The 27550-nt window shown below is 35.5% G+C and overlaps 1 protein-coding gene and 1 long non-coding RNA gene across 6 annotated transcripts in view; one reads left to right on the top strand and one right to left on the bottom strand.

Moving 5' to 3' along the window:
* LOC147870956 (uncharacterized) overlaps positions 1 to 27550 on the top strand; it is a 51971-nt gene that overhangs the window by 17796 nt on the left and 6625 nt on the right. The window contains exons 6-8 of one of the 5 annotated variants that reach the window (XR_015532997.1): positions 2489 to 2668; positions 18890 to 18956; positions 24768 to 24918. Coding sequence is in view for 3 of the 5 variants with exons in the window: in XM_087341575.1 (XP_087197701.1) it covers positions 2489 to 2668; positions 18890 to 18956 (247 nt within the window). In the remaining 2 variants the exon portion in view is untranslated. The remainder of the gene's footprint in view (positions 1 to 2488; positions 2669 to 18889; positions 18957 to 24767; positions 24919 to 27550) is intronic. The other 4 variants (XR_015532996.1, XM_087341576.1, XM_087341575.1 and 1 more) reach the window with 4 other exon arrangements.
* Positions 15772 to 23794, bottom strand: LOC147870957 (uncharacterized). Its single transcript, XR_015533008.1, has 2 exons — positions 22627 to 23794; positions 15772 to 17753 (listed from the first exon to the last, which is right to left on the bottom strand). It is a non-coding gene; the product is annotated as an uncharacterized LOC147870957 (long non-coding RNA).

The raw sequence follows: 27550 nt of genomic DNA, 5'->3' as shown, positions 1-27550 counted from the left end.
ATAAAGAAAGTATTTTCTGGTATTATTGGTCAAAGGAAACCATTTCTAGAGTTTTTAAATGACTTGATAAGGTTATGACATTGTTTTTCATTTTCTTCAAGTTTTTCTTTGTTAGGCGACCATGAAAAATGTCTTATGTAAATACAGTAAATTCTAACTTCTGTGATCCTGTGTCAGAAAATGCTATTTTTGTAGTTTATTTTGGAACATTTAACAGGTAAAATTAACGTTATTGCATGAAGTGTATTACCATATGTTCCTAAAGTTGCTATTATGTTTTGAAAGCATAACCCCAGAGGTTTGCACCATTGATTTAATGGTGCTTGTGAACACAGTAACAAACCTTTGGCTTCCATAAAAGAGGGAATTTCTTGACCAACTGAGTAACTATCACTATCTCAAGGAGGACTCTGCTGAATGAAGTTAGATTAGTAAGGTATACAAGAGGAAACTGTCAAAGCATTTATTACCACAGATGTGATGCTGCTTGCACACGTTCAGACTTTGTAACATCATTTTTTTATGTGATCATCACTCCTTTAGAGGCACTTGTCCCAGTGAGAAACCAGTGCTATGAATCCCTTCATAGAGATATGCTGGTGAAAAACCTGTCATCAGCTTGTCACTGCCACATTATGATCATCATTCAAAAATTTCTGTTCCATTAGTGCTCTTTAAGGACCTGCATAACACAACAAAAAACAACATTTCTCCATAACTTAGATGAACTGGTTAATGCTGTTTCAGGAAATAATCCCTGTTTACACTGAGACACACGTGAAACCCATAAATACAAAATGCAGAGTTACTGATAGTTACTGATTTTTAAAGTGGGGTTGGGGGGAGTACTTGGCCAAGGGATGTGGGGAGAGTTATAGACCAGCAAGTAAACATGAAATACAGCATGTGAAATGAGGGTAGGAAAGAATAAAAATACGGAAATTAAATAAGAGGATAGAAGAACATGAAACTGAAGAAATTAATACTTGGGAATTATGGATGTATTCCTGACATGCAAAGAAGGTAAGAAACAGCACTTGTGAGGACTGACAGGTGACCAACAGTGAAGACTGCAGAAAAGAAATGGAAGAAATATAAAATGAATGGGGAAATAAAGGGAGGTAAGGAATAAATGGAAAGAAGAAAAATATAGGATAAATAAAGACATATCTTTGTACTTGTTGGTTTGAGAACCTGACATATCACAGGGCTTTTCATATTTGTAGTTAAAATCTCAGCCTCAGGTGAAATTTAATGCAAATGCTGAATTTGCTGTTTTAATACAAAGGATACTGTTCTGTCACTGGCCAGATTGAGAAACTCGTACAGCAGTATGAAATAATCACATCTGATTAATGTCTACTGTAACTAGAGTTCATTGTTGAATATTAATGGACTGTGACATATATTCTTGCTTTTATGTACAGGTGTTCCCACTTTTATTTATTAGGAGGAAAGTGGTACCCACCTTTGTTGGACCTGCCATAATTAATGGAATATGTTCAGTGTGTCAATGCAATGTTTTAGATGGAGAGTGATCCTGAATAAAATATTTTCTTAAGATGAAAATGTTTAACTTACTAGCTTGTTTGGTGTGAAGTAATTTGTTCTATAAAGAATGAAGTTGTGCCATGGCTAGGGCGAAACAGATATTGCAAACATTTTTAACCCAAATTAATTCAGGACAATAATTTTGTTCCATCCTGTTATTACTGATGAGTGTTAATTTGGATCATGAAGAAAATACATATAACAAACTCTAGATGTCAGCAAATGATAGACTGCTGTACTTTAATAAGCCACATGCATAAGCTGCGAATAGGAAAAACTGGCGAACTCTTTTTGGGCAGAATAGGGGGACTTCTATGCATCTGTAGCATGTGTCATAAGTTCTTGTGCTAACTGCAGTGTCATTTGTATTCTGTGATTGTGAAAAGTTAATTTTTAACAATGAAAAGTGATCAAGATTATTGGATAATCATTATTACAGTTATATAAACAACTTTTAGTACAGTATGACTAGATGTTTTTCATAAAAATACATATCAATAATTTATTATTTTTGGATATGTTCCAAATGTGAAATAAAGAATAATTTTTTGGTGTTATACTTGCGGAAGAAAATTTAATCAGGGAATCCTACTTTAAGACATTTGTGCTATAATTTGTTAAAATTTTTTGTAAACAAGAATTAACTTCCACGACAACATTGGTGCTCTGTTCCCTACTTGACAATTTCTATTGAGAGAAATTGTAAAAGTAGGTAACATAGCCCAGTATAGTAAGACAAGAATGTAAAGCTGGAGACCCAGTTACAGTCCTTAGTCAAGATGATTATCATATTTCACTCAGAACAAACTGTCACATTCTATAGGATAACTTTGAAATAACATACCATACTTTTCTTAGACAACTGGAAAGTTTTGATATAAATTTTCTGCCTCAGTGTTCTGAAAGTGTGTTTTAATTTTTGTCTGTTATTTTGCAGCAGAAACTTCAACAAGTGGCATCAAATGGACCAAATGGTGGAAAGCCTCCAATAGGACCTCCACCAAGCTATAGTGGAACAGTGATGGCACAGACACAAAGAAGCATGGGAGCAGCTATTGGCAGAGTAGCAGCCCAATATGCAGGTTTGCTGCCCATGGCCAGGCCTACTAATATGCAGGTGAGTGGATAAAATACATTTACTGGAATAAGGGCACAATGGATAGAGTGGGAAATAAGACTCTTGTCACCAAGAGGCAAGTCATAGGGAGAAAATAATGTTATAGGAACACTGTATTGGACATTGTCTATTGTCTGAGTACATTTGATGTACAGTGTTTCGGGAGTTAGATCTTCAGTTTATTGCTTTGGAAGCATGTTGTCTTTAAGCATAAACCTAGAAGTTCTGTTACTGCATTCACACTGAGGGGTGATCATTCTACTTTGGAAAAGGAAGAAGCAACATTAAGAGTGTCATTAATATGAAGCAAGAAATGAATATCTGCCACAACTCATAAGTGAAATTCTCAGCCAAACCTAGAAATGTAACCCTGCCAGTTAAATGGTGCTATATAAGTAGGTGTTATCAGAAAAAATTGCAGAATTGGAGGGGGAAATGTTCAGAATATATAAATCATTCAGATTTCAGAGTACTCATCAGACCAAATCCATGAATGAAATCCAGGAAAAGACTATATACAGCATCCCACGCAAATGTGGGAAAAATATTTAGGGGAGAGAGAAAGTTCATCGAGCATCAGAATTACCAAAACCAAATGCAACACAGGATCACAAGTTTGAGAGAAATTTCCAAGTCCAAAATAGCAGAACATCCATAGGATGATGACTATAGAATGTGATGGGAGAAGGCAGAAATCATCCACAAGAAGAAAAGTGATTCATAAGGAAACTGAAATAGTATTAAGATTTGAGGTTCTCATGACAGTGAGTCTGAAGATAGTTGTCTTCTGGATTGTTGTGCTATGTGGTCTGGTAGAAGTTTGCTGAAGTTTGAGAGGTCTCTGCTGCCTCGATCATCAAGGTGATGCGACTACTCATCGCACTGATGATGGAGGCAGTAAGGACTTCTGAAATGTCAGTAAACTTCTATCAAACTACAGAGTACAACAACCCAGAAGACAGCCATCTTGAAATAGTATTCATCAGAACAACAGAACGTCATTAGTCAACCAAGCGTAGATGTTCACTGCATATGGCTCCTTGTGCTATGGAATAGGAAAAATGGATCTAACATAACATAAATATAGTTATGACTACAATCATTTCTGGGCCACCCTGGTGGTTTTAGTGGTAAGCGGTCTAGCCTAGCGTTCGGAAGGTCTAGGTTTGATCATGACCATCATTATCATCGTCCATAAATAAACAACAACAACAACAATGATGGCAGCCAGTTGGCAGAAGACAGGACTTGAGTCAAGTACCGAAATGTTATGTTTATCAAATATGTCCAGTATAGTGTTCCTGTAATGAGTCAGGCATTGTCACAAATGTTTAGAGAATCATGAGAAAATAATGAACATGTTGTATCCCTGTATGCTGTATAGTTTCTGCTGTAAATGTTTTCTTGATATATACCAACAAACTTAAAATTACATTGGTTGTGAAATTATACCGTGGCAAGTGAATTTTGCCTTTGTCAGACCATCATCATCATCCTTACATACATCACATTTGAGTAAATCTACACAAAATCATTTTGTAATTATAAAACTATGATATGTGATGCCTTAGAAATCCTCCTGTATGTCTGAAATAATTGTAGTTTTAAATTAAAATGCATTCTGTTTCACATTTTAACAGTTAAAAAAAATTAATACTGATAGTAATCTAAATGACAACCATTTGAAGAATTTGAATTAACATTTTATGACATCAATCTTACCAGGTTGTTTAAAACTGTTGGAATATATAAATAAGACTTATTTTAATTTGAAAGTATAATTATTTTAGATATATGTGGAGCTTTACAAAGACTGTATGTCATAATTTTATAATTACAGGATAATTATTATAGATTTAACCTTTTAAAGCCCAGTGGTAAATATGTGCACCACATTCTTTAATAATCAGTAATTGTATTTTGTATTCTTTGGTGTAATCAGGAATTATTTTCTGAAACAGCATTAACCAGGTGATCTTAGGTAAGAAGTGTTGTATTTTCTTTGAGGTACAAATTTAATTCTTAAATATCATTCAGATAAGTTTCAGCTTCAGAGAGTTAACCATATGTGACACATTATAAGAAGGTGGCACTGATGAAGGCCTCATTAAAGCCAATACATATTTCTCATGGTATATTTTGACAGCCAGCATATAGTAAAATCTACCCACACATGCAAAAACTGTAGATGATACTGTGGACTCAATGGACATCATGTTTTTACATTTCAGTCTGAAAACTTTGTCTTTGTAAAACATTGTTAATAAATAATGTGTTCATTGTCATTATTTAGTAACAGTGGTTAGGTTTCTGGCAGTGGCAATATTGGATTAAACAAAAACATTCTCACTAATTTTGAATCTTATATGTAATTGTTTTATGTGGTAAATATAGAGTATGGATCGTGGTTCCTTCATCCTTCTCTTTCTTTTACCATTCTCACTGGCTGCCATACCAGTATATATCTGACCCACATCCTCAGCTTGACTCACTTCTACCAAGAGGATGAAGGCAGTATGTTCCTCTGAAATGCTGGTAACTACCTAGAAGACTATACTTTGTCACAACCCAGAAGACCACGATCCACATTTTTAATGCCATGAAAACTTTGGATCTCTGACAGTATCTCTGATAAGGGATGGCAGATGTGCTATGCTCCTGGTAAGTTAACCAGCGAAGGAAATGCACTTTGGGAGATACTCTGTATCTTGATTGGTAAGCTGTTGGTGACACAGTACATTTTGTCATCAAAAATCCTTCCTGTGTTTTGTTATGGATTAATATACAGGAAACTTAATTCCTGATTGAAGCCACTTATTTTTATGTTTAGTTATCATACCTGATTATAACAGGTTTGCATTAACCCCTCAACACCATGGGACATTTAATTTTTACACAGTTTTGGAGGCAGAGAATATTTAAATATTAAAGCTTTAAAATGCAATATTTAATTTGAACAGCAAAATATTTGAAAGAAACGATATTTTTTCCTTATAACTTTAACACTGTGTCCAGAGAAGTGCACAGAATTGACATAAGACTATTTCAGAATTACTTTTTTCACAGTATACTTTTAAGAATTATGAAGGAACGGAATTTATTACCCTATAAATTATGCTTGGTGCAGTAGTTATTTGAAGAATGTCAGACTGGAACTTTGTGTTCCAGCGCATTTCACAAAGTCTTGTAGCTAACTGCCTTCTAAATGACAGCTGATCATTTCTTTTCCCTGCGTTATTTATGTATATTATCATGGCATTCAGAATTGAGATATTCAGAAGCTTGCAAAATATACCATTTGTTCATTCACTTTCTCTCCATCAAATAGGTGTGCGGCAGTCAGCCTTTCAAGTCATCCCCACACATGCATTGATTGTAATCTAACATTGAAATGGGCTTGACTATTTCTTTGCTTTTAACTGTAACAGCCCTAGTGTCATGACTGACACATAGAAATCAGTGAAGATTTGTCTCTCCACTTTGTGACAGAAACAGGGCCAGAATGCTGTGCTATTCACCTTCTTTCAGTTTTGTGTTTCTCATTTGTCTTGAAACATTTTTTCTCTTCAGTTTAATATACTGATCCAGTCTGTCTTGTGTAGTAGTCTTCATTGTTTTGTCCAGATATGGTGAGTTACAGAAATTATACATCCACACAGTCCATCCCTGTTTCAGTACAGGCTCTGCCAGTTTCAGACTAATTGCTGTTGTTTCTTTGGTGTTGACTATGTCCTTGCCTGCATGTACAAGAAAGGACCACAAGTCTGCAGTAGTAATGTCACACAGCTCATAAGTTTTGATTCAAAATTTTTATACCATGGGAGGAAGGTACTGTCTGAAAGACAGCCTTTCAAAGTATCAGTCATTTATTTGAAACATCCTGATTTGATAAATACAGTTTCTGAAATTTGTTATTTAGATGTGAAATTATGGGGAAGAATGTTAAAAAAAAATTCTGTCCTTGAAATCTGTTGACAGTTTCAGTTTTAGTAAAATGCAAAATAATTACAGATAGTTTCTGTCTCTGCTGTTGTAATGTCTCCAAATCCTGGTGTAGAAATTACCCTTCTTGTGGAAATATGATCTTGGTAGGTAGGCCCATAAGCATAAAGGGGCCCAGTAAAACATAAATTTTCCCCTCAGTCACAGGTTTCTAGGCCCTAGCAGTTGAGCTGCTTGATAATTTATGCCCCAGTAGAAACTGCTTGGCTTATCTATTGGTCTCTTCAACAGTTTTATAAGTTCTCTGCTGCAAAATGACTCAAAAAATATCCACAATTTTTTTCACTTGTTTTGCAGCACCTTGAGGCCCAATACTACCCATGACATTTTTCCTTTGTCCCTTGTATTTGTTTGTGTCTGCCCATACAAAGTCTTAAGTAATTTAATCACTGTTACTGCCCACCACAACACCGAGAAGGGTACAGTCATCCAGTTCATTGTCAATATCATACACTGAATCTGATAAAGTTTCTTTGCATTCACTGCCAAGAAACATTAACCCACTTTATCACTCAGAATACCTGATCACTTCCTGCTAGTAGACACCAGGCTTGTACATGCTAACTGCACAACACAGGCATTTGTATACAGAATTGTAATTGTTTTGTATGTGGCTGGAAGACTTTTATTATACCTTTATGAGTCAAGATGAAGCCATAAAAAATTCCAGTTCATGTTGTAAATACTTAAGTCAAGGCAGCACTGTCTGGATCATGAAACAGTAATTGAAAACACTCAACAATTTTTGTTTTTGTTTTGATCAACAGGCAGGGAGTAAGTAGTCAATCTAAGTTTTGATTCATATTGATCTAATGCATTTAATTCATGAGAAATCCCATAGTAGAGACAGGATTTGACTGTAATGTAACATACGAAACAGTCAGGCTGAGAATTTTTTTTACAGATTTGTAATTTATGCGCCACAGGAAAATGAAAGTGTGATAAAACATATGTGAGATGAAAGCCCATAATTTTTTCCTTGATTTCATACTGAATGAACAACATTGCATAAAAAAATAACTGCTGGTTATGCTGTGAATGTTGGATGGCGTTGAGGGGTTAAAATTTGGATACTGAAGTTTCACTCATACAAAATCAAGTACAACTGTACTTTATATACAGAGGACTGACAACACATTTTTCAGAAATTGATGATAACTTCCAGTTGATGTAATGTCACTGTTGTGTTTATTTAACATTTTACTCTACTTTGATGACTGAAAAAGTTCCCTTCACATTGAGTACAATGGATCATTTTGATTGAATTTTATATAGCTCCTGACATTGATGAGAACCTTAAATGTCACATAGCACTTTGTACGTCTTGACTGTGCAGATAAATTGTATTTTACTTTGTATTGTGTAAAAATAATGTTCTAATTTTCCCCATAATGCTTATTATTATATTAATTTTATAATTCCTGTTTATTGTTGATTTTGAATTTGTACAGAATGGCATTGTCTACAGGCCACTGCAGTATACTTGGAGTACTTACAGTTTTTTTCCTCTTGTGTAATCACAACTGAGGTGGAAAACTGTAATACAACAAAGATTAGAAAGTTTGGTATATTTTCTAAAAAACAAATCCATTTTGAGTTTTTTTACGTTGTCACCAGCTCATGTACAGCCTAACCAATTCAGCAGATGTATGATTTTTATGACAGCACAGGTTTTTTGGCTGGCTACCATTTCCATAGTTTACTCATTCATGTTCAGCATTGGTACCAAACATAAATAAAGTGACTGTTGAACATTTACATGTTGCAGATTTGTTATTACAGCAACTGTTCACCTATTTTGCATTTGTATTTTAATACAAAATGAACAAAATCTCAAATTTGTTGTCTTGTTCCCGAGTTGGAGCCATGCCCCAGCGTGGATGTAACCAACATTTTGACAAGCATTATGATTCTTTGTACTGAAGATTGTAGTGGCATTGTTTTGCCAGTACATAGGTTTTACCTGACCACAGTATACAATGTGATAAATAAAAAATTTCAATCATTTTAGATGAAGTGTTTAATTAACACTGTGAGATGTAATTCAATCAGTAGAGAGACTGACTCTGGGCTGGGTGACTAGATTTTGTTTCTTGTTAGGCAGAATTTTTCTCTCAACCCATATTCATACATGTTGTGGGGTCCATCAAACCTCCTATATGTTTAGTACCAGAGACCCTTTTCTCAGAATAAAATTTTCAGAACATAAAGTTAACCACTTTCCTCCATGTTAGAGCAAGGCCAAAAATGTATGCATCTTTACTTTCATGCCCTCTGTATTTTGTCATGGTATGGTGATTAGACATGAGAAAATTGGTATGTGCCTTTTATCCACATTTTTGTAATTTTCAGGATGATATTATATTGATGTTCTGTATTTTTTTTGTTTTCTTTAATTTTGAATAATATAATCTTAGTAGTTCCTTTCATATTATTTTGTATTAAATTAAGATGTTCATACCAGAAATGTGCTTGTTGGCTTATGAACATAGTGTATGTATTAACACTAATGGTGAGTAAATTGTAATTGTACTTTGCAAGGAAGTGCCTGTACTTTTGTAGAAATGGCTGCTGAATGGAGTAATGTTGGTGACTGATGTGCCTATTAATACTGCAGATGCTCACTCATAAATGTGGCTGGTTGGGCTGACTCTGTGAACAATTATTTTGTGTACATGAGACATCTTGAGAATTGTTTCCTGTGTTTTTGAAACGGTTTGACTCTTTACATTGTCTTGCATGTTATTCCTAAAACATTCTTACAGGGCTTCATCTTCCTTGATTTATATTACAGACTGAATCACAACAACAAAATTCTAACTATACACGTACTGATTCTTGAAAAGACAGTATTAGAAACTGGGTACTTGAATATAACATATACCCTAATTTTGAAAGCAGGCACTTTTGTATTTGAGTAAATATGGTACATGTCCAATACAAATTGGTGCTGATTTCTAGTTATATTTTTAGGAATGTGGGTTATGTCTTTGACTGGTGAATTATACTGGACTTTGTTCAGTCTTTTTTATATGGACTTCTTTTCTGGCCCCAAGGTTTTCAGTAACTTGGTCTTGGACATTTCCAGTTGTCACCTGTGTCTTTTCTGCCATGTAACACTTGCTAAATTGTGCTTTTATTAATTAAGTACCACCCCTTCAATGTGGCTAAAAATGTCTTCAGGTGAGTTTAATTAAGCTTGGTATGATAAAGTATACATAATTACAGATTTGGTAATTTATATTCTGAAGTCATCACTTAGTCTCGTAATTAGTAAAACTTTCAACTTGCATGATGGGAGTTCACATAGGATAGAGATATCTGGTAAAAATAAGAAGAAATGTAATTCTAAAGTGATTTTTATATATTTTCTGCAACTTGCCCTAATCACCTGGGACACAATTTTCTCTAGGTACTTGGCACTAGGTCAAAACAAAAAAAAAACTGGTATAAAATGTGTTTGTCAATTTTCTATTAAGAACCTCAAAATGCCTGCCTGCTGTAAGTGAATGAGAGCATACAGCAAATTTTATTAAATCAGATCCATGCATAGTTTCAGCTACATACAGCTCTCCAGAGTTGATTGAAAATGCATGTAGTATTTGGACAGTTTTGTGATAATAATTGCAGTGCATTCAAATTGATTTTTTGATCAATGTTATTATGGACCTATAGTGGATGATCTATCAAAGTAAAGTTTAAAAACCTCAGTGCTATAAGTACTATAGTTCATGAAATTGTACGAAAGAAGGTGGCCCTGCAAAATATGTTTTAGATAAATTTTATTCATGCTGTTTATTGCTTTTAGGTGGATCTTGAAAAAGCAATTAAGGAAACAGAATCTCTTACTTTTGTCATATTTATCTGGCAACCAAATGACAACTATTGCATTTTGTGACAGACTTTAGTTTGGTTTGAATTATTTGAAGGACCACTTTACCTTTTGGCCTAATTGAACCCCTTTCAGTCTGATGATATTTATGAATGATTCTTGATATATGGCCCTTATATTATACAAGTATTTTCATCGGCAAGTTTCATTTACCTTTTCATATTATGATTTGTTATATGGATGTAAACACATTTTTGGTTATATCTTTCTAAGTGCGTAACTGAAAGAAATCTTCTTCTGTGGCTCTCTGGTCTGTATTCGGTCCATGGCCTCCTCAATTCTCCTGTTCCATTCAGTCCTATCCTCTGCTGCCTTCTTCCAATTTCTAATTCTCAGGAGCAGTGTGGCATCCATTTGAACTGCATCCTCCCATCTGTCCCTGGGTCTTCCAACTGGATTTCTTCCTCCAACACTACCTTTGAATACCATCTTTGGAATTCGGATGTTGTCCATCCGAATCAGGTAACCTGCCCATTGAAGTCTCTTGATTTTTATAAATTGTGACAATGGTATGTATTTATATAATTTATAGATTTCCTGATTAGTTTTTATCCTCCATTCACCTGCTTCTTGTGTTGGGCTGAAAATTTTCCTCAGGATTTTCCATAAAAAAAGATCAACTTTATCTGCTGCGTTCTGGTTGCGTACCCATTTTTCACTCCTGTATGATATTATGCTATGGATGAAAGTTTTATATAATGTGATTTTTACTTTCTTAGTTATTCCTTGGAATTTTATCAGTGGTAAATCGAGAAATATGCTTTATTGGCCACTTGAATTCTGCTTTGTATTTCTATAGTTCCTCATTCTTATTTGTTATGCATACTCCCAGGTATGTGAATCTTTGCACCACTTCTGTTTCATGTTCCTTGATCTTTATATGATGGTCTAATGATCTCCTTCTTGTTTGTATTAAGGTTTTTGTTTTCCTTGTGTTAATTTGTAATCCAACTTCTTTTCCTTTCTTGCCTAGCACTTCAACTACTTCTTTGACTGATCTTAATGATCTTCGCAAAATATTTATGTTATCCGCATACCCTACTATTTGTACCATTTTATATTCCAAAGTGCATTTGGTGTCTACTGCTAGTTTTCTAATTACATGCTCAAGGGCAAGATTAAAGAGAAGTGGTGCTAAACTGTCTCCTTGCTTGAGGCCTTGATTTATTGTAAGGCTGTCTCCCAGTTGATTTTGTATCTTCACATGTGCTTTAGTGTCTTCCATCGTCATATTCGTAAGTCTTATTAGTTTCCCAGGTATCTTGAATTGGTGCATTATAAGGCTGATTCTAGTTCTATCTATGGAATCATATGCTTGTTGGAAGTCTACAAATATCTGTGTTATCTCTATGTTTCCTTCCCAGCATTTTTCTAGTATTTGCTTTACAGTATATATTTGATCAATGGTAGACCTGCCTCTCCTAAATCCGGCCTGATATTCTCCGATATTCTCTTCGGCATATGGCTGTAGCCTATCTTTCAGTATGTTTGTAAACATTTTGTATGCCACACATAACAGCGATATCCCTCTGTAGTTCTCACATTTTTGTTTATCTCCTTTCTTGTATATAGGCCATATTATGCTCTTCTTCCAATCTTCTGGCATTTGTTCTAAATTCCATATTTTGTTTATAAGGTGGTGCAGCACTGTTATTAACATACCTCCTCCATATTTCCAGATTTCAGCTGGTATCAAATCTATACCCGGCGCTGTATTATTTTTTAATTTGTGAAGCGTTTCTTTAACTTCTGTTAGTGTGGGTGCTTGCTGTTTTTCTGTATCTTCTATATCATGTCAGATTGTTAATCCTTCACCTGTCTCTGATTCAATTCCTCCCGTTTCCAAAATATTGAGTGCTTGTTCAAAATATTCTGTCCATCTGGATAAGATTTGTTTTCCATTTCCTAACAGCTCTCCTTTCCTGCCGTTGCAGATATTAGTTCTTGGTTTAAACCCTTCTTTTATATTCTTTATTTCTTTGTACGCCATATATGTGTTACCTATTCTAAGTTTCTCATTAATTTGACTTAATTTCTCTGTCATGTGTTTCCTTTTCTTCCTGCGACAAGTGTTTTGAGCTTTCTTATTCAGTTCTTATAATTCTTGTTTCTTTTTTCTGGTTGGGCATGCTAAATCTTGTTGATAAGCTTTATCTCTTTCTTGAATGTCTTCTCGGCATTCTTCATCAAACCATTCTTTCTTTTTATTAAATTGTGCTGTCCTGAGTGTGACCTTTGCTGTTTCTTCAACACTCTCTTTAAGTCTTCCCCATATTTCCTCAGTACCCTTATCATTTGTTATATCTTGTGGTTGTTGCAATCCCATGCTTTCCAGTTTTCCTTCTAAATTGGTTACGAAGGTTTTCCTGGTCTTCTTATCTTCTAGCTTACTAATATTTACTTTTTGCACTGCCTCTGTACCATTCTTTGGAAGTCTCAATATACTTCCTCTGAAGACTGTTTTAACTAAATAGTGGTTCGTCCCACAACTTGCTCCTCTGTATGTTCGGACATTTATTACACTTGTACCTCTTCTCTTGTCTATTAACACATGATCAATTTGGTTGTTGGTTATTCCATCTGGTGATCTCCATGTATATTTATGTATTTGTTTCCTAGGGAAGAAAGTAGAGCTGATTATCATGTTTTTACTAGTGGCTAAGTCAATGAATCTTTGGCCATTATCATTGGATGTGTCATGTAGACTTTGTTTCCCTATTGTCTCCTTGGTATATTTCTTCCTTACCAATCTGTGCATTTAGATCGCCCACTATCATTTTGGCATCATTATATGGTGTGCTGTCTATTATCTGCTCCAGTTTATTATAAAACGTTTCTTTTATTGCTTCATCCTTATCCTCTGTAGGTGCATACACATTTATGATAGACAGGTTACACAACTTGGTTCTAATCGTTATTTTGCATAGTCTTTCATCTATGGGTTGGAATTCCATCACATTTCCTTTAAATCTTTTGTCCACTATGAAGGCTACCCTTGCCTCTCTATTTCCTTTCTTCTTACCACTGCTATAGATAGTGTGTGTTTTTGTGTCCCATATTTCCTCACTTGTCCATCTTGTTTCTTGTACCACTGTTATGTGTACTCTATATTTAGTTAATTGATCTGTAAATACTCACAATGCTCCTGCTTTAAGAAGGGTTCTAACATTCCACGTACCAATCTCAATATCCTTATCTTTTCGCTTAATTCGTCTTCTGTTAGGTCCGTCTGTCCGAGGCTTTGATTGAGGTTTCAAAACATATTCCTTTTTACAGTGCAAGGTTGTTAGCCTTGCGACCAACCCCCCAACCTGGAGGGCCAGGGTACCCGTCTTAGTCTGACCTCTCCCCCTTGATCAATCTGGCTAGGGAGGCCCTACCAGTAGCTATGCTACCACCAGCATAGCTCTTGGGATCACTGAGGTACTCAAGCCCCACCACCACGACAAGGTAACTGAAAGAAATATGCCAAACAAAAGTTGTGGGTATCTATAAAATATACGTATTATGTCGTGTAGTATTTTTACAAAATTTACCAGTTTCAAGAAGGTCACTATTATAAAATCTTGTGTATGAAATATGTACCATCAGAATTGTTATCCAAGCTTCTGTATTTCAATCACCATTTCCACCAGCTGATCAAGACTCTAAAATTACCCTGTGAACTATTAGGAATCATAAGTGAGCCATTTCTGTTAAGGACTGTAGTTATAAATGATAAGATTGGAAATGTGTTTGCAAAAGTTTCAAAGGCATTCTTTATACCATATCCTGTTGGTGTGATATCAAGTAGTCTACATGGACACTAATGGGTAGCAGTAGCATATATTATATATTGTCACTGACAGAGTGTATTACAGTATATGTGTATCTTGTAAGACCAGTGATGTGTGGCAACACAATCTTGTCAGTTGAAAGATATGATAAGTTGTGCCCATAAGATATTTTTCTTGCTTAGAGTTCTGTCTGTATGAGCCCTTGTATTGATTTCCTCAACATCTACTGAAATTTTTCTTTTTGGGAAATGGTTGCATATACACAGCAGAGAGGCATTATGTGTAAATGAGATGCACCTTTTAATGGCCACCAGCTACAATGTATTTGAGATAATAAGTCGTCAAATACTTCAGGACTTCATGAATACACATATATGCAATATGTTTGTTTTCTTGGATTCCGGGTAGCTCCATCAGTAATAAAGGGTGCAGCAGAGGAAATGCATGTTTTTCAAATGGCTAGTACTTGGCAAGGAGGAGGGTGGGGGATTTCTGCCCCCTTGCTAGTAGACAGCTTAAATGATGCTGTTACAGTAGCCATGGCACCGTGGACCTGCGAGCATTGGGCGTTTGTCGTTGAAAATTATATCAAAAGTGGTGAATCCGTGGCCGCCTTGCTCCTCTGACCTGTCCGTATGTGACTATTTTGTGGGGTTACCTCAAATCAAAGGTCTACAGAAACAAACCACGCACCATCCAGGAACTGAAAGATTCCATTTGCCAGGAAATCGCTACTGTGGGGGAAGAAATGTTGGGAAGAGCAATGCAGAATTTCGAGGAGAGGCTGCAAGAGTACGTGCAGAAGGAAGGGCGTTATTTTTCGGAAGTAATTCAAAACTTTCAACAAAAACTGCATATTAAAACCTTTCTTTTTGTGTAATTAAAAATTTTTTAACTCGAAAATCAATTGAGTTATTGTTATTTGAAAAACATGCTCTGCCGCACTCTGTATTACTGCCTGCACACACTGGATGACCAGTCTTAATTATGGACTGGCTCTGGGACCCAATAGGACAGGGGATCTTTTCTTGGACTTTAAGTTACTAGAGCAGCGTTTCTCAACCTTTTAACCCTTGCAGAACCCTTGAAATAATATTCATGTCTCAGGGAACCCCTACATAAAAATTATTATATATCATTATTAATATCTTTCTTTCTCTTTTATAAACTTAAAGTTCATGAGGGAAACATCATATATTTGTTCTGATAACTGGTTTAAGCAAAAAATAACTTCCGTTTTTCTCAAGTTTATTGACAATACAAAAAAACTGAGGTCAAACTGCCTGTTCAAGAGACCTCATATGGAGGTTTTCATTCACACAAAAAATTAACCCCATATCTGTGTGTGTGTGTGTGTGTATATATATATATATATAAACCAATATCTTATATAACACATATAAACAGAATGAAAACAGATAATAACTACTACAATAACTTAATTGTTTATTGACAGTGTTGAAAAGGCATAAGATAAATCAAGGTAAAATGTCATATGAACAAATATGTCTCAAGGAAAGATATTTTTGAAGCCAATTTAGATAATAAAATTTACTTTTCTAATGTGAAACCTGTGCTTGTCTTTTGGTACACAAATACTTAATTCGGGGTCAACCTTTGGATAAACAGACGAGGATTTCATCTTCAACTGAAAGGAGACGATTTCTGTCTTTGTTGTTGATACTTGTTAAATAAGATAAAGCTTGCTCACACATGTAAGAGGTTGAGAACTGCAGAAATATATTTATTGCTTTCCTATGAATGGCACGATGCTCTTCTTTCACAGAAATCCAGAACTTGTCCAGGGATAGGTCAGTAAATCTCATCTTGAGTGTATGATCAGATTGCAGCCCACAAAGTTCTTCCTCTTCTCTTAAAGTCAAGTTCTCAGGATGAGCAGAAGATTCAGAGTATGGATCCCTCACCCAATCATACACTTGTGTTGAAAGGGAAGGAAAATAATGTTTGATTTTGATCAACAGTTCTTCCAGGTGGGATTTAATAAGACTTGAAATTTGCTGATATCCTTCTTTACTTTTAAGCCCCACCAGTAATTGAAACATCTCAAGATTCCCTTTTGCAACATGATTTTTCCAAAGATTCAGTCTTCTTTTAAATCCAAGAATCTTGTCACTTGAAGTTAATATAATTTCTCCAGGGCCTTGCAGTGACTTGTTCAGCTGATTCATGTGATGCAAAATGTCTGTTAAGTAGGCTAGTCTCTGCAACCATTTTTCATCTTCAGTGCACTTGGCAAAATGTTGCTTATTGCTTTTTTGAAAGTATTCCTGCAATTCATCTTTTAGCTCAAACACCCTATTTAGAATTCTTCCTCTACTCAGCCACCAGATTTCTGCATGTAGCAAGAGATTTATGTGCTCTTTGTACAGGTTTCCACACAGCTTTTTAACCAGTGTGGAGTGAACTGGTCTTTGTTTAATAAAGTTAACCATTTTTTCAATTCATCTCCAAGAGGTATTGAAATCAGCACCTCTCTGTGAAGAAAGCAGTGTGTTGATTCAACATCAGCATTTTCTTGTTTTACGTGAGAAACAAAACCTCTTATGGAGCCAACCATGGATGGGGCACCGTCAATACAGATGCCAACACAGTTTTTCCAGGAGAATCTTTTGTTTCCAGATATGGGGACAAAACATTGAATATATCTATTCCTTTGCTTGTCTCAGACAATTCTTTGCAACAGAAAAAGTTTTCTTGAATTTCACCCTCATTGAAAAATCTTACAAAAGCTACAATGTGACATTTATTGGTAAAATATGTTGACCCATCAACCTGGATAGAAAAACTGCTATTTTTCAGTTTATTACACAAAACCTCTTCAGCATCATGTGACATGTCATCGATACGTCGACTTATTGTACTGTTTGAAAGTGGAACATTTTCAATTTCTCGTACCTCATCTTGTCCCAGCATTTTACCCACTATAATTTTACATGCTGGCATTATTAGGTTCTCACCAACTGTGTGACTTTTCCTTTTCTGTGCAATAATTTCTGCTACCAAATAACTTGCTTCTTGAGCCTTTTAACTGACACTGAATTTATTAAGCTGTACTCTGTTTATTTTTAGATTCCAATAGCATTATAAAATAATCAGCACTTTTATTTTTCATATGACTGTGATTTGTCGTGAAGTGTCTTTTCAATTTTGCTGGAGCCATTGCTGCATTTGAAAATTGTTTGCCACAGATGAGGCACAATGGAATAGGACAACCTGGATCACCAGTCCATGTAAAGCCCATTGATAAGCAACTTTCATTGTAAAGACAAACCTTTTTTGTGCACTAGTGCAGTGAAATTTGTCAGGAGATTGCAATTCTTCATCACTAGCCTCTTCAGAATTGTCTGGATGTTTCCTCTTCAAAAATCGCCACATTGCACGGTCAGACATTTCTCTAAAATAAAAAAAAATAAATAAAAAATGTAAAAAAGAAGATAAATAAATTGATAAATAAAATTTAAACAAAAAAAAACTGAAGCAAATAAAGGCAAACAGAAGAATTAATTTTGGAAGACAGAGAGAGAGAACACACACACAAATTTCTCATAAATTAACAAAAATAATCATAAACATACTTAAATTTTTAAAATTCATATAACCAGATAACATCCCTAAATGATGGGTAAAATTTACTAAATAACCTGGGTGAATGAGGGGCTGTACCTGCACGCCAGAAAGCACAGACAGGACTGATGGCGACCATGCATGCGTCCTGTACTTGACTGAGTCACTTGATGATACGTGAATCCGCCACATACAGCTCCTGTACACTGACCACTAAAGGTGGTTTCACACTGGCGCCGTATGGATATCGCTAAATATATTTCCTATGATTATTATACTTCTAAATGATATAACAGATTGAAGACTTTATTATAATACCCAAGAATTTTCCAAGAATATGATGTACGTGTATAGTAAAATGACGAATATGAAATTAAACACAAAAATGACTCAAAAATACATTTACATATGATTAGCCTATTCATCACTATTTCTCGTGGAACCCCATAGTTCCGCGGAACCCCAGTTGAGATACGCTGCACTAGAGCATTAAACTGTTCCCTTCCCTCCATTGAATTTTTAAGTTAAGACTGAATGTAGCTTTATTACCATTCCTCCTACATGCCTTAACTTTTGGTACTTATGTGCAGGGACTCCTTTACTATTTTTGATATATTGTACACTTCGACTTATATGGCTCCACTTAAAGAAGATTTCTAGATTGAAGACATTTTTTGAATGCCTCATATGCAATATTACTTGCCATTTGGCATGGAAGTTTTTGTGTTTTGGTTTGTACATAACATAATGTTCCTCGAGTCCAGTTCTGCCATAAGACCACAGCTTTGAATCTATGAACATACTGACTACTCTTCAAACTGTGCATTAATTTAATGCATGTGCAAGTATATTATATCTTTTGTTGGTAATGATACAATTTACTTTATAATTAGCACATTAGTTTCTTTTTCTTTTTATTTATTTATCTTTTTTTTAAATTTTGGTACATTGGTGCATGTGTTCCAGGTTTCAGGGTACACTTCCTCTCAGCCTTCTACTACGGCTTCGGCTAGTTTGACGACATCAACTACTGGTAATTTTGACTTTCTCTCTCCATTGATACTTGTTGGCAGAGCCAGTACTGGTAGAGTAGTGGGGTGGGGGATTAATGCAAACTGTAAAACTTTATCATGACAAGTTGATGGTGTTTCTTGCATTATTCTTTTGAACAGTCCAGCATATGTATCTGAGACCAATGTTGCAGGCAGGATAAGATGAACTCTTTTGGTAGTGTTTCCTTGCAGACTGGAATTGTTGGTACAAGTGACAACTGTATTGTACCTTTATTACAGGGCCAATTTAAAATTACTAGTGTTGGCACAGTCGTTTCAAAAATCCAAACCAGGCTGTCAAGTTAGCATATATACCAATGGGGTTAAAGATAGAAATTCATCTCTGTTTTTTGATATTGTTAATCTTGATATTGGCAATACTGGAGTTCCAGTGTTTGGAGGTACTTCACCAAACTCTTATCTTAATGATAATGTTGCTAATGAACAGAATCTTAATGTGATCCCTCCGAACTTACTCATAACGGTTACCCAGCAGCCAGTGGTCCCCATTATCTTTTATCAGTCATAGGTTTTCACTCTATAATTCATCATGCCATTTGCTAGAGTTACGATTGTTCTGTAGCCAGTCAGTGTGAGGGTACTGACACTTTTTAGAATTATATTTGTGTGTTACTATATGAAATAATAATGTGACAGATGTTTTAGCTTAGATAAAGTTTGTAGCTTTCAAGGCAACACATATAAGTATACAGTCATTTTGGTCCAGAAGACCCGCATATTTCTGCATCTTCATATTGGTAAAATTTTAGTTATGACACAGTATTTTTTATTTTCTTAATGAAGATGGCTGTCTTCTGGGTTATAGCACCATGTAGTCTGGTAGAAGTCTACCAATGTTTCAGAGGTCCTTGCTACCTCCATAGTGAGTCCTGAAGATGGTGGTCTTTGTACTCACTGCAGTGAGAACCTCTAATCCTAATTATGACTGTACATTTACATTTTGAGTTCTGTTATTCCTCCTCTTTTGTGTAATACTCTAAACTTCTTAATGCTGGTTTTATTTAAATCATCTTTTTCTGCCAGTATGTTTTCATGGTGACATAATTTATATTGCTGAAAAGCTATGAAGATGTAAGAGGAGAAGTTTATTTTACTTATTTTCTTTGGTGCTTGATTATTCTAGTATGATATATAACCAAGATGTCTTATGTGCAGCATTTAAAGGGTTGACATATGGCATCTGACTTTATACTGCTTATATTTTCTGCCTGATACGTATATAAAATATATTTTTCTATTACATTTGCTCAAATTTTGTATTAATCTTTAATCTCTAAAATTTTATTATTTTGTTTTATGTAACTAAATAATTAACTAATTGATTAACCAACCAACCAACCAACTAACTAACTGTTTGAAGCAAAGTCTTTCTTGAGAAGCTGATAGTGTGCTCAGCCAGTCATGAAATTTCTCACTTTTTATGGAATCTGAAGTTTCAATACCATGTTCACAAGATCCCACCACCAGTCTGTATCTATCCTGAATCAAAAGAATGTAATCCACACCGTGATGCTTTGTTTTCCTGAACTTTATTTGAATATTATCCTCCTATCTATGCCTAGATCTTCCAAGTGGTTCTTACCTTTATTCTTTCAAACCAGTTATGTATCTCCCCATACATACTACATGCCATTCCCAGCTCAACCCCCTTAATTTGATGATCCAAGTAGTTAGTAAAGAGTATAAGTAATGGAGCTCCTCCTAATGCAATTTTCTCTTGCCTTTTTCTATTTTATTTCTCATGGGTTTAAATATTCTCCTGAGAACCCTGTTGTCAAACACCCTTAATCAGTGTTATTCCCTAAATATGAGGGACCAAGCTTCACATCCATGTAGAACAACTGGTAAAATTAACATTTTGTGTATTTTAATCTTTATGTTTTAGACAGTAGACAGGAAAACAAAAGTAGCTGAACTGCATGGTAGCAAGCATTGCCCAAATTATACCTCTTCTTAATTTCTTCTACCTTACCAAATATTATAGTTATGTTTTCTTTACCTATCTTCCCCATTTAGCATCTTTATCTGTCTTTCTTTAGGCTATCTTAGAAACTCACTCTATGGTGCAGGTTATTCTTTAAAAAGTTGGTTGTATCTGGCTTCCCAAAGAATAGCCCACATTCTTTGTGGAAGCTGTAGGTCAACACCATGTTTACAAAAACCCATGACCGGTTTCTTATCACGAGTTAGTTGCATCCAGTTTACTCCATCGATTCTTATCTCCCTAAGGTCCATCTGAATGTTATTCTCCCACCTCTGCCTGGGTCTTCCCAGCTCCCTTCTGGCCTCCCAACCAGTACCTTGTAACCCCTCCCCTCACCCACGTGTTCCAAATGTCCCATCCACTTCATCCTCCATTAATAATAAAAGCACACATTAAATATACACTCTTGAAATGTGATATGTTGGTGAACAGGACCTTTTGGCTTATCGGTTTAAATACATAAATAGCAATTTCTCACAGACATGATAGTAATTTTGGCCAATGTTGCCAAACGTTGTGGTCAAGTGGTTAACTCTCATGCTTTGTATTTAAAAACTGCGCTGTTCCAATGTTATAAAAAATTTTCTGAAAAATGATTTGAAATGTTTCTGTCTGTTGAAAGTATAATTTGTGCTGCTGAAAAGTTCTTGGGTTATATATTTTGTAGTTTTACCAGTGCCAAATTTCTTTTCTGCTTCTGATGTATGTACTAATGACACAGCACATCTCATAATGCAGAGAAGTACTTCACCTGCATTCGGTGGAGACCATCACACGTTGAAAACAAAGAGTATTCATTTTTGCTGTTCTAAGTAATGGAGTTAAGGACATTTGAATTTACTGAGGCAAGAATTTTTAAATGGGGAAGATAACAATGAGCAGATAGACAACACTATTGAGAAGACAACACATGTTTATTTGATGAATAACTAGAGCTAGATTGGTGTAATGTGTTGTGTGTTCTACTGAAGTTTTTAAAGTATGCACGTATACTAACAAAGGATATGTGGATAGATATTCATTTACTTTATGGATTCTGCAGTGAGAATGCTGCAGCAGCTGTCTGACAATATAAGAGATGATTCCAAAATTGACATACACCTTTAGATGCTTTCACAGGTGTTAGGAAGAAAGGTAACTTTCCAAAGCAATGCCTTTAGCATCCAGTTCAGCAAACAGTTAATGTGGGAGAGGACACACCCTGATGGTCAAGCCACCAGTGTTTGTTGAATGTCTCTGTAAATCCACAAACTGCAAATGAGGAGAACTCTTAACTTTCTTGGTTATTATCTATTTCATCAGCAGATTGTTCAAGCCCTTCAACTTGAAGATTGTCCTGCACATATGGAGTTTTGAAGATTATTCAAAAGGAAATGTTAATTCCTTGTCTCTTGTGAGGCAGTATTCTTGAGGGATGGTATAATGAACCATAGATATTCTCACTTGTGAACTTATTGGACCAGTGTTTGAACAGAACCTAACTGCAGAGATGTACTGAAGCTTGAAGATGGCTGTTGTCTCAGTTGTTGTGCCATGATAATGGGGGCAGCAATCACTTTTGAAACATCAGTAAGCTTCTACCAGACTACAGTTACAACAACCCACCTTCAAACTCACTGCCATTGAGAGCCAGAAATCTCACGTACCTATGCTCCCTTGAAGACTCTCTACAAGAACTGCTGGAAGGTGTGCTGCTTGATGTAAGAGTGTGTGCTTTCAGCACATTGGTGCTCCAGCACACTTTTCAAGTTGTGTTATATAGTTTTTGAACCAGTGCTTTGAAGGTCACTGGGTCAGCCAGGGAGGATCACAAATCTGGCCACTGAGGTTGCTGGATATGGTGCCTTTGGGCAGCATATGAAAAGCCTTATGAAAAGAAATCATAATATTTGCAGAATTAACTGGTTTCATCTTCAATTGTGCTATGCAGATCAGAAATGATTACACCATTCTGTGCAGAGCAAGTAGTTCTGTTTTATAGAGATTGAGAGTTTGCCTAAAAGAAGGTGGTTGGTACTTGAGCAGTTACTGTAATAAGTTACAACATTAATAACAAATGTAAAACAATGCACAGTAAATTTGCCAGTATTGATACTTATAATGACCTCCCCTGAATGTGCATCATGGACACCCTGCATAGGCAGCGTTATCATTTAAAATGCTATTTTGTAAAAACTCATGGAAAATCAAATGTAGAGAGATTCTGTGATGAAGAAATGTTAATGAAATCTGCCATTGGTAACTGATCTTGTTAGATACTGTCTGCTATTATAATTTTTAGGCAAGACAGTGAAGTTCAGAATAGGATGAAGCATATTCTGAAAGTGAAACACAAGTTCACATAATTATGACTGATTCCACCAAGAACATTAATTTTAGAGTTTAAAATTTACAGTCACACATTTCCACTTTGTGCTTTTTTAACTGTTGCAAAAACTAAATGTTCCAAAACATAAACATTAAGTCAGTCATTTGGTTACATAATCATTCCCATTTTATGAATTAAATTTTAGATTTCTTATATTACATAGTTATGAAATTAATTACATTTATATTATTTAAAATTTTGTTTTGAGGTGTGTGATTGTATTGATATTGCATTTACTTGATTGTTAGTATTTATTTTACCCACACAATTGACATGAATCATGCTAACATACATTTTTATGTTTATAATTAACAAAATTTTAGTTTTGTATACAGTAATTTCTGGTTAATTGGGCCATTGATTAATCAGGGCAGTCGTTTATTTGGGATGAATATTAAAGAACAGACCTTTTTAACTTTTTACGTGGAACTCCACATAATTGGGGAAGCCACTTGATTGGGCCAAAGTGTTCCTGATGTGTCCCAATTAACCGGAATCCATTGTATATAGCTAGGCAGGTAGGTAGAAGCAGGCCGCAGAACTCTGTTTTTGAAAACTATTCCAAGAAATGTGTGAAATTAATCTCAAAGTATGCACAGTTTTTGCTTTGAGAGATTCAGGTTATTATTCAATCTTATCACGTATTTCTAACCAGTTATTTTTAATAACCTAAAATTATATATGCTCCTTGTGTTGTATTTTCGAGACACTCTGGAATGAAAACTGGTATTTTATGTCATTAGCAGATTGTAATGGTACAGTAGTTTTCTAAATGTTTCTTTGGGGCTAATGTTTCTTGTATGTGTAGAATGTCTGCAGTTTGTTGTTACCCATGCCATCATAGTAGCATGGGTTCTGCCATATTGTATTTGATAGTAAACTGCAATTTTCAAGTACTAGTATGAATGTATGCATGTTCTTACACTTGCATAGTTTTTATTACATTTAACATATCCTGTGGTATTGGAATATTTATATGTGAACTATTCCTGTTTTCATTGTCATAGTCATTATCACCATTGTTATTAATTATCATTGTGAAACTGCCTGGGGATTCCCAACTCATTTACTTCCATGTGCAGAAGGTCTTAATGTGAAATCCATGTTCTGGTCTAATTTCAACCAAAATTAGAATGTACCAACAAATTTTGATAAAACTACCTAATATGAAATGTCATGAAAATCTGTTTATTGGTTTTTGAATTGTTACATGCAGAGAGTCAGACTGACAGAGTGGTGAAGCTGATACTAGTAGTTTTGAAATTTTCAGTAGTGAATGTACCTGAGAGTGGTGATTTAACAGATTTTTGTTCTCTTTTGAAGACCATATACCTTCTCTCATATGGACTGCTAATTTCACATTAGTCCATTTTACAATTTTGTTAAGAATGGGGTGTTGAGGATGATATTTGGGCCTAGGAAAGAAGAGGATGGGGCGTGGAGAAAACTGCAAAATGATGAACTTAAAAATTTCTACTTCTCCCCCAACATCGTCAGGGTGATTAAGTAAAGAAGAGTGAGATGGACAGGGCATGTGGCACACATGGATGGGGCAAAAGGTGTGCGCCAGGTATTGGTTGGGGAGCCTGAAGGGAAGAGACCACTAGGGAGACCTAGACATAGATGGGAGGATAATATCAAGCGTGATCTATGGGAGATAGGAGTTGAAGGTGACTGGATTTGGTTGGCCCAGGACAGGGAACAGTGGAGGGCTTTGGTTGTCTTGGTGATGAACCTTTAGTTTCTGTTAGCCATCTAGTTACTTAGTTATTTAATTTGTTTGTGTGTCAAACAAGTTCCAATATTCTTTTCCTTTTGGTGGAGCATTCTTTAATCATTTAACAGTGGCTGATAACACTGGCAAACCTCAAATTATATTTTGATGGGGAGTGTGTTTTGATTTGTTAGGCTGTTCTAATTCTCAACAAAAGTAATTCTTTCTAACAAAATTTCTGGTTCTTCATGATGCTTATCAAAACACTCTTTGTCCCCAATATTGCTGAGAGATACTGAATCCTTGCTGTGATTCAAATCTTCAGTTCCTGATTCACTGCTGGAAATGCCATATTTTATGATATTCAAAGTGTTGGTCTCTCAGACCAACAAACTTTCACAGAAACAGAGAGGAAATGGAAAAACACTAATACATATGCAACCACTCCTTACACTACTCGTCTATACTTGGCTGAAAGCTACTGAAGTGTTTGAAGGCCATACCATGTATAGTGATGGCACATCATTTCATAAAAATGTCATCTTATAGTCTGATACTTTGTTTGAGAATTAAAAACTGTAGTTTTTGTTTAAAGTTGACTAATTCCTGTAAGCAGCCATTGTTCAGAGAGTAGATTTTTGTAATGGAATTCATAAATTGCTTTGTTTAAAAGAATAATATTATAACTACCCATATTCTTCGTGTCACTTTGCCACTGGTAAAGATTCTGATTTATTTTGAGTGCTGTTTTTAGAGTGTAAAAGTAAGTTGATATGAATTGCCTAAACCAGGTACTAATTTTATTGGTGGCATTAATTTGTTAGGTTAGAATAATTAACATAAATGACAAATTAATTTAGAGGAGGGGAAAAGAAACTGGTCTAGATGTAAATATAAATGCATATGTATGTATGCAACAAGTTTGAAACACATACATAATATAACTACAAGCAACTGATCATTTGAAAATATTTTGGAATATAACTGTCTCATAACAAAAGTAGAAAAAAAGTAGGTTAATAATGGAATTTAAAGAAGAATGAATCCAGGAAATGCATCTGTTCAGAATCTCTTATTATCTGACTTGCTTTCCAAAATACAGTGTGTCCATAAAATAATGTTGGGGTAACAGACAGTCATAGTTTTGGAACAAAGCATGATAGAGATATGAAATAAACTTCAAAATAAAGAGAAACTCTCCAAGAATCTTACCTGTTCAGTAGATTTCGATATGCGTTCCTTTAGTTGCCCTGCAGACATCAAGACGATACTCAAGATCTTGCCATACACGACCGAGAACATCCGGTGTGATAGATGAAACAGCTTCAGTGATCCGTTCTTTCAAATGGTCCAAATTTATTATTTGGACAGAGAACACTTGTTGCTTCACACAACTCCACAAATAAAAATCCATAGGGGGTAAGATCTGGAGAACGTGGAGGCCAGGCTATCCACCCTCCTCGTCTGACCCATCGCAGAGGAAATTTTTGGTTAGGTAATCCCGCACGAATGTGGCAAAATGTGGAGGAGCTTCATCTAACTGGAGAATGAAATTATCCAGTATTTGGGGCACTGCAATTCAGATGTTACATAAAATTTATCCACAGGACAAAATTAAATGATTTGAATTTGCTACAGACATTCTGGATAGGTTAGATCATGATGGGGAATTTTTAGACAAGTTTATGTTCAGTGATGAGGCTATGTTTCATGTTTCGGGACAAGTCCATCGGCATAATGTTAGAATATGGGGTAATGAACCTCCATATGTCGTAGAACATCAATGTGATAGCCCAAAAGTTAATGTGTGGTGCGCAATTGGACGAGACGGAGTCATTGGCCCCTTCTTTTTTGCTGAACAAACTGTGACGGGAAAGAACTTCCTGGATATGTTAGAAGGGTATGCAGTGCCCCAAATACCGGAGAAGTTCATTCTCCAGTTAGATGGCGCGCCTCCACATTCGTGCGGGATTACCCAAACCAAACATTTCCTCAGCGATGGGTCGGACGAGGAGGGTGGACATCCCGGCCTCCACGCTCTCCAGATCTTACCCCTATGGATTTTTATTTCTGGAGTTATGTGAAGCAACAAGTGTTCTCTGTCCAAATAACAAATTTGGACCATTTGAAAGAACGGATCACTGAAGCTGTTTCATCTATCACACCGGATGTTCTCGGTTGTGTATGGCAAGATCTTGAGTATCGTCTTGATGTCTGCAGGGCAACTAAAGGAGCGCATATCGAAATCTACTGAACAGGTAAGATTCTTGGAGAGTTTCTCTTTATTTTGAAGTTTATTTCATGTCTCTATCATGCTTTGTTCCAAAACTATGACTGTCTGTTACCCCAACATTATTTTACGGACACACTGTACAGGTCTATAAAATAATATTTCTCTCATATATGCATCTGAAAACTAGTCTCCTACTATGAGGGATGATGTTTATAAAGCAGGAGTAATGTTCAAGATCATTACATTGAAGGAAAC

The sequence above is a fragment of the Zootermopsis nevadensis genome, unplaced genomic scaffold (genome assembly GCF_977971745.1).
Source record: "Zootermopsis nevadensis isolate Lab colony 2312 unplaced genomic scaffold, Znev_1.0 Znev_ptg000082l, whole genome shotgun sequence".
NCBI classification, from domain to species: Eukaryota; Metazoa; Arthropoda; class Insecta; order Blattodea; family Termopsidae; genus Zootermopsis; species Zootermopsis nevadensis.
This window is presented reverse-complemented; position numbering and strand designations above follow the sequence as displayed.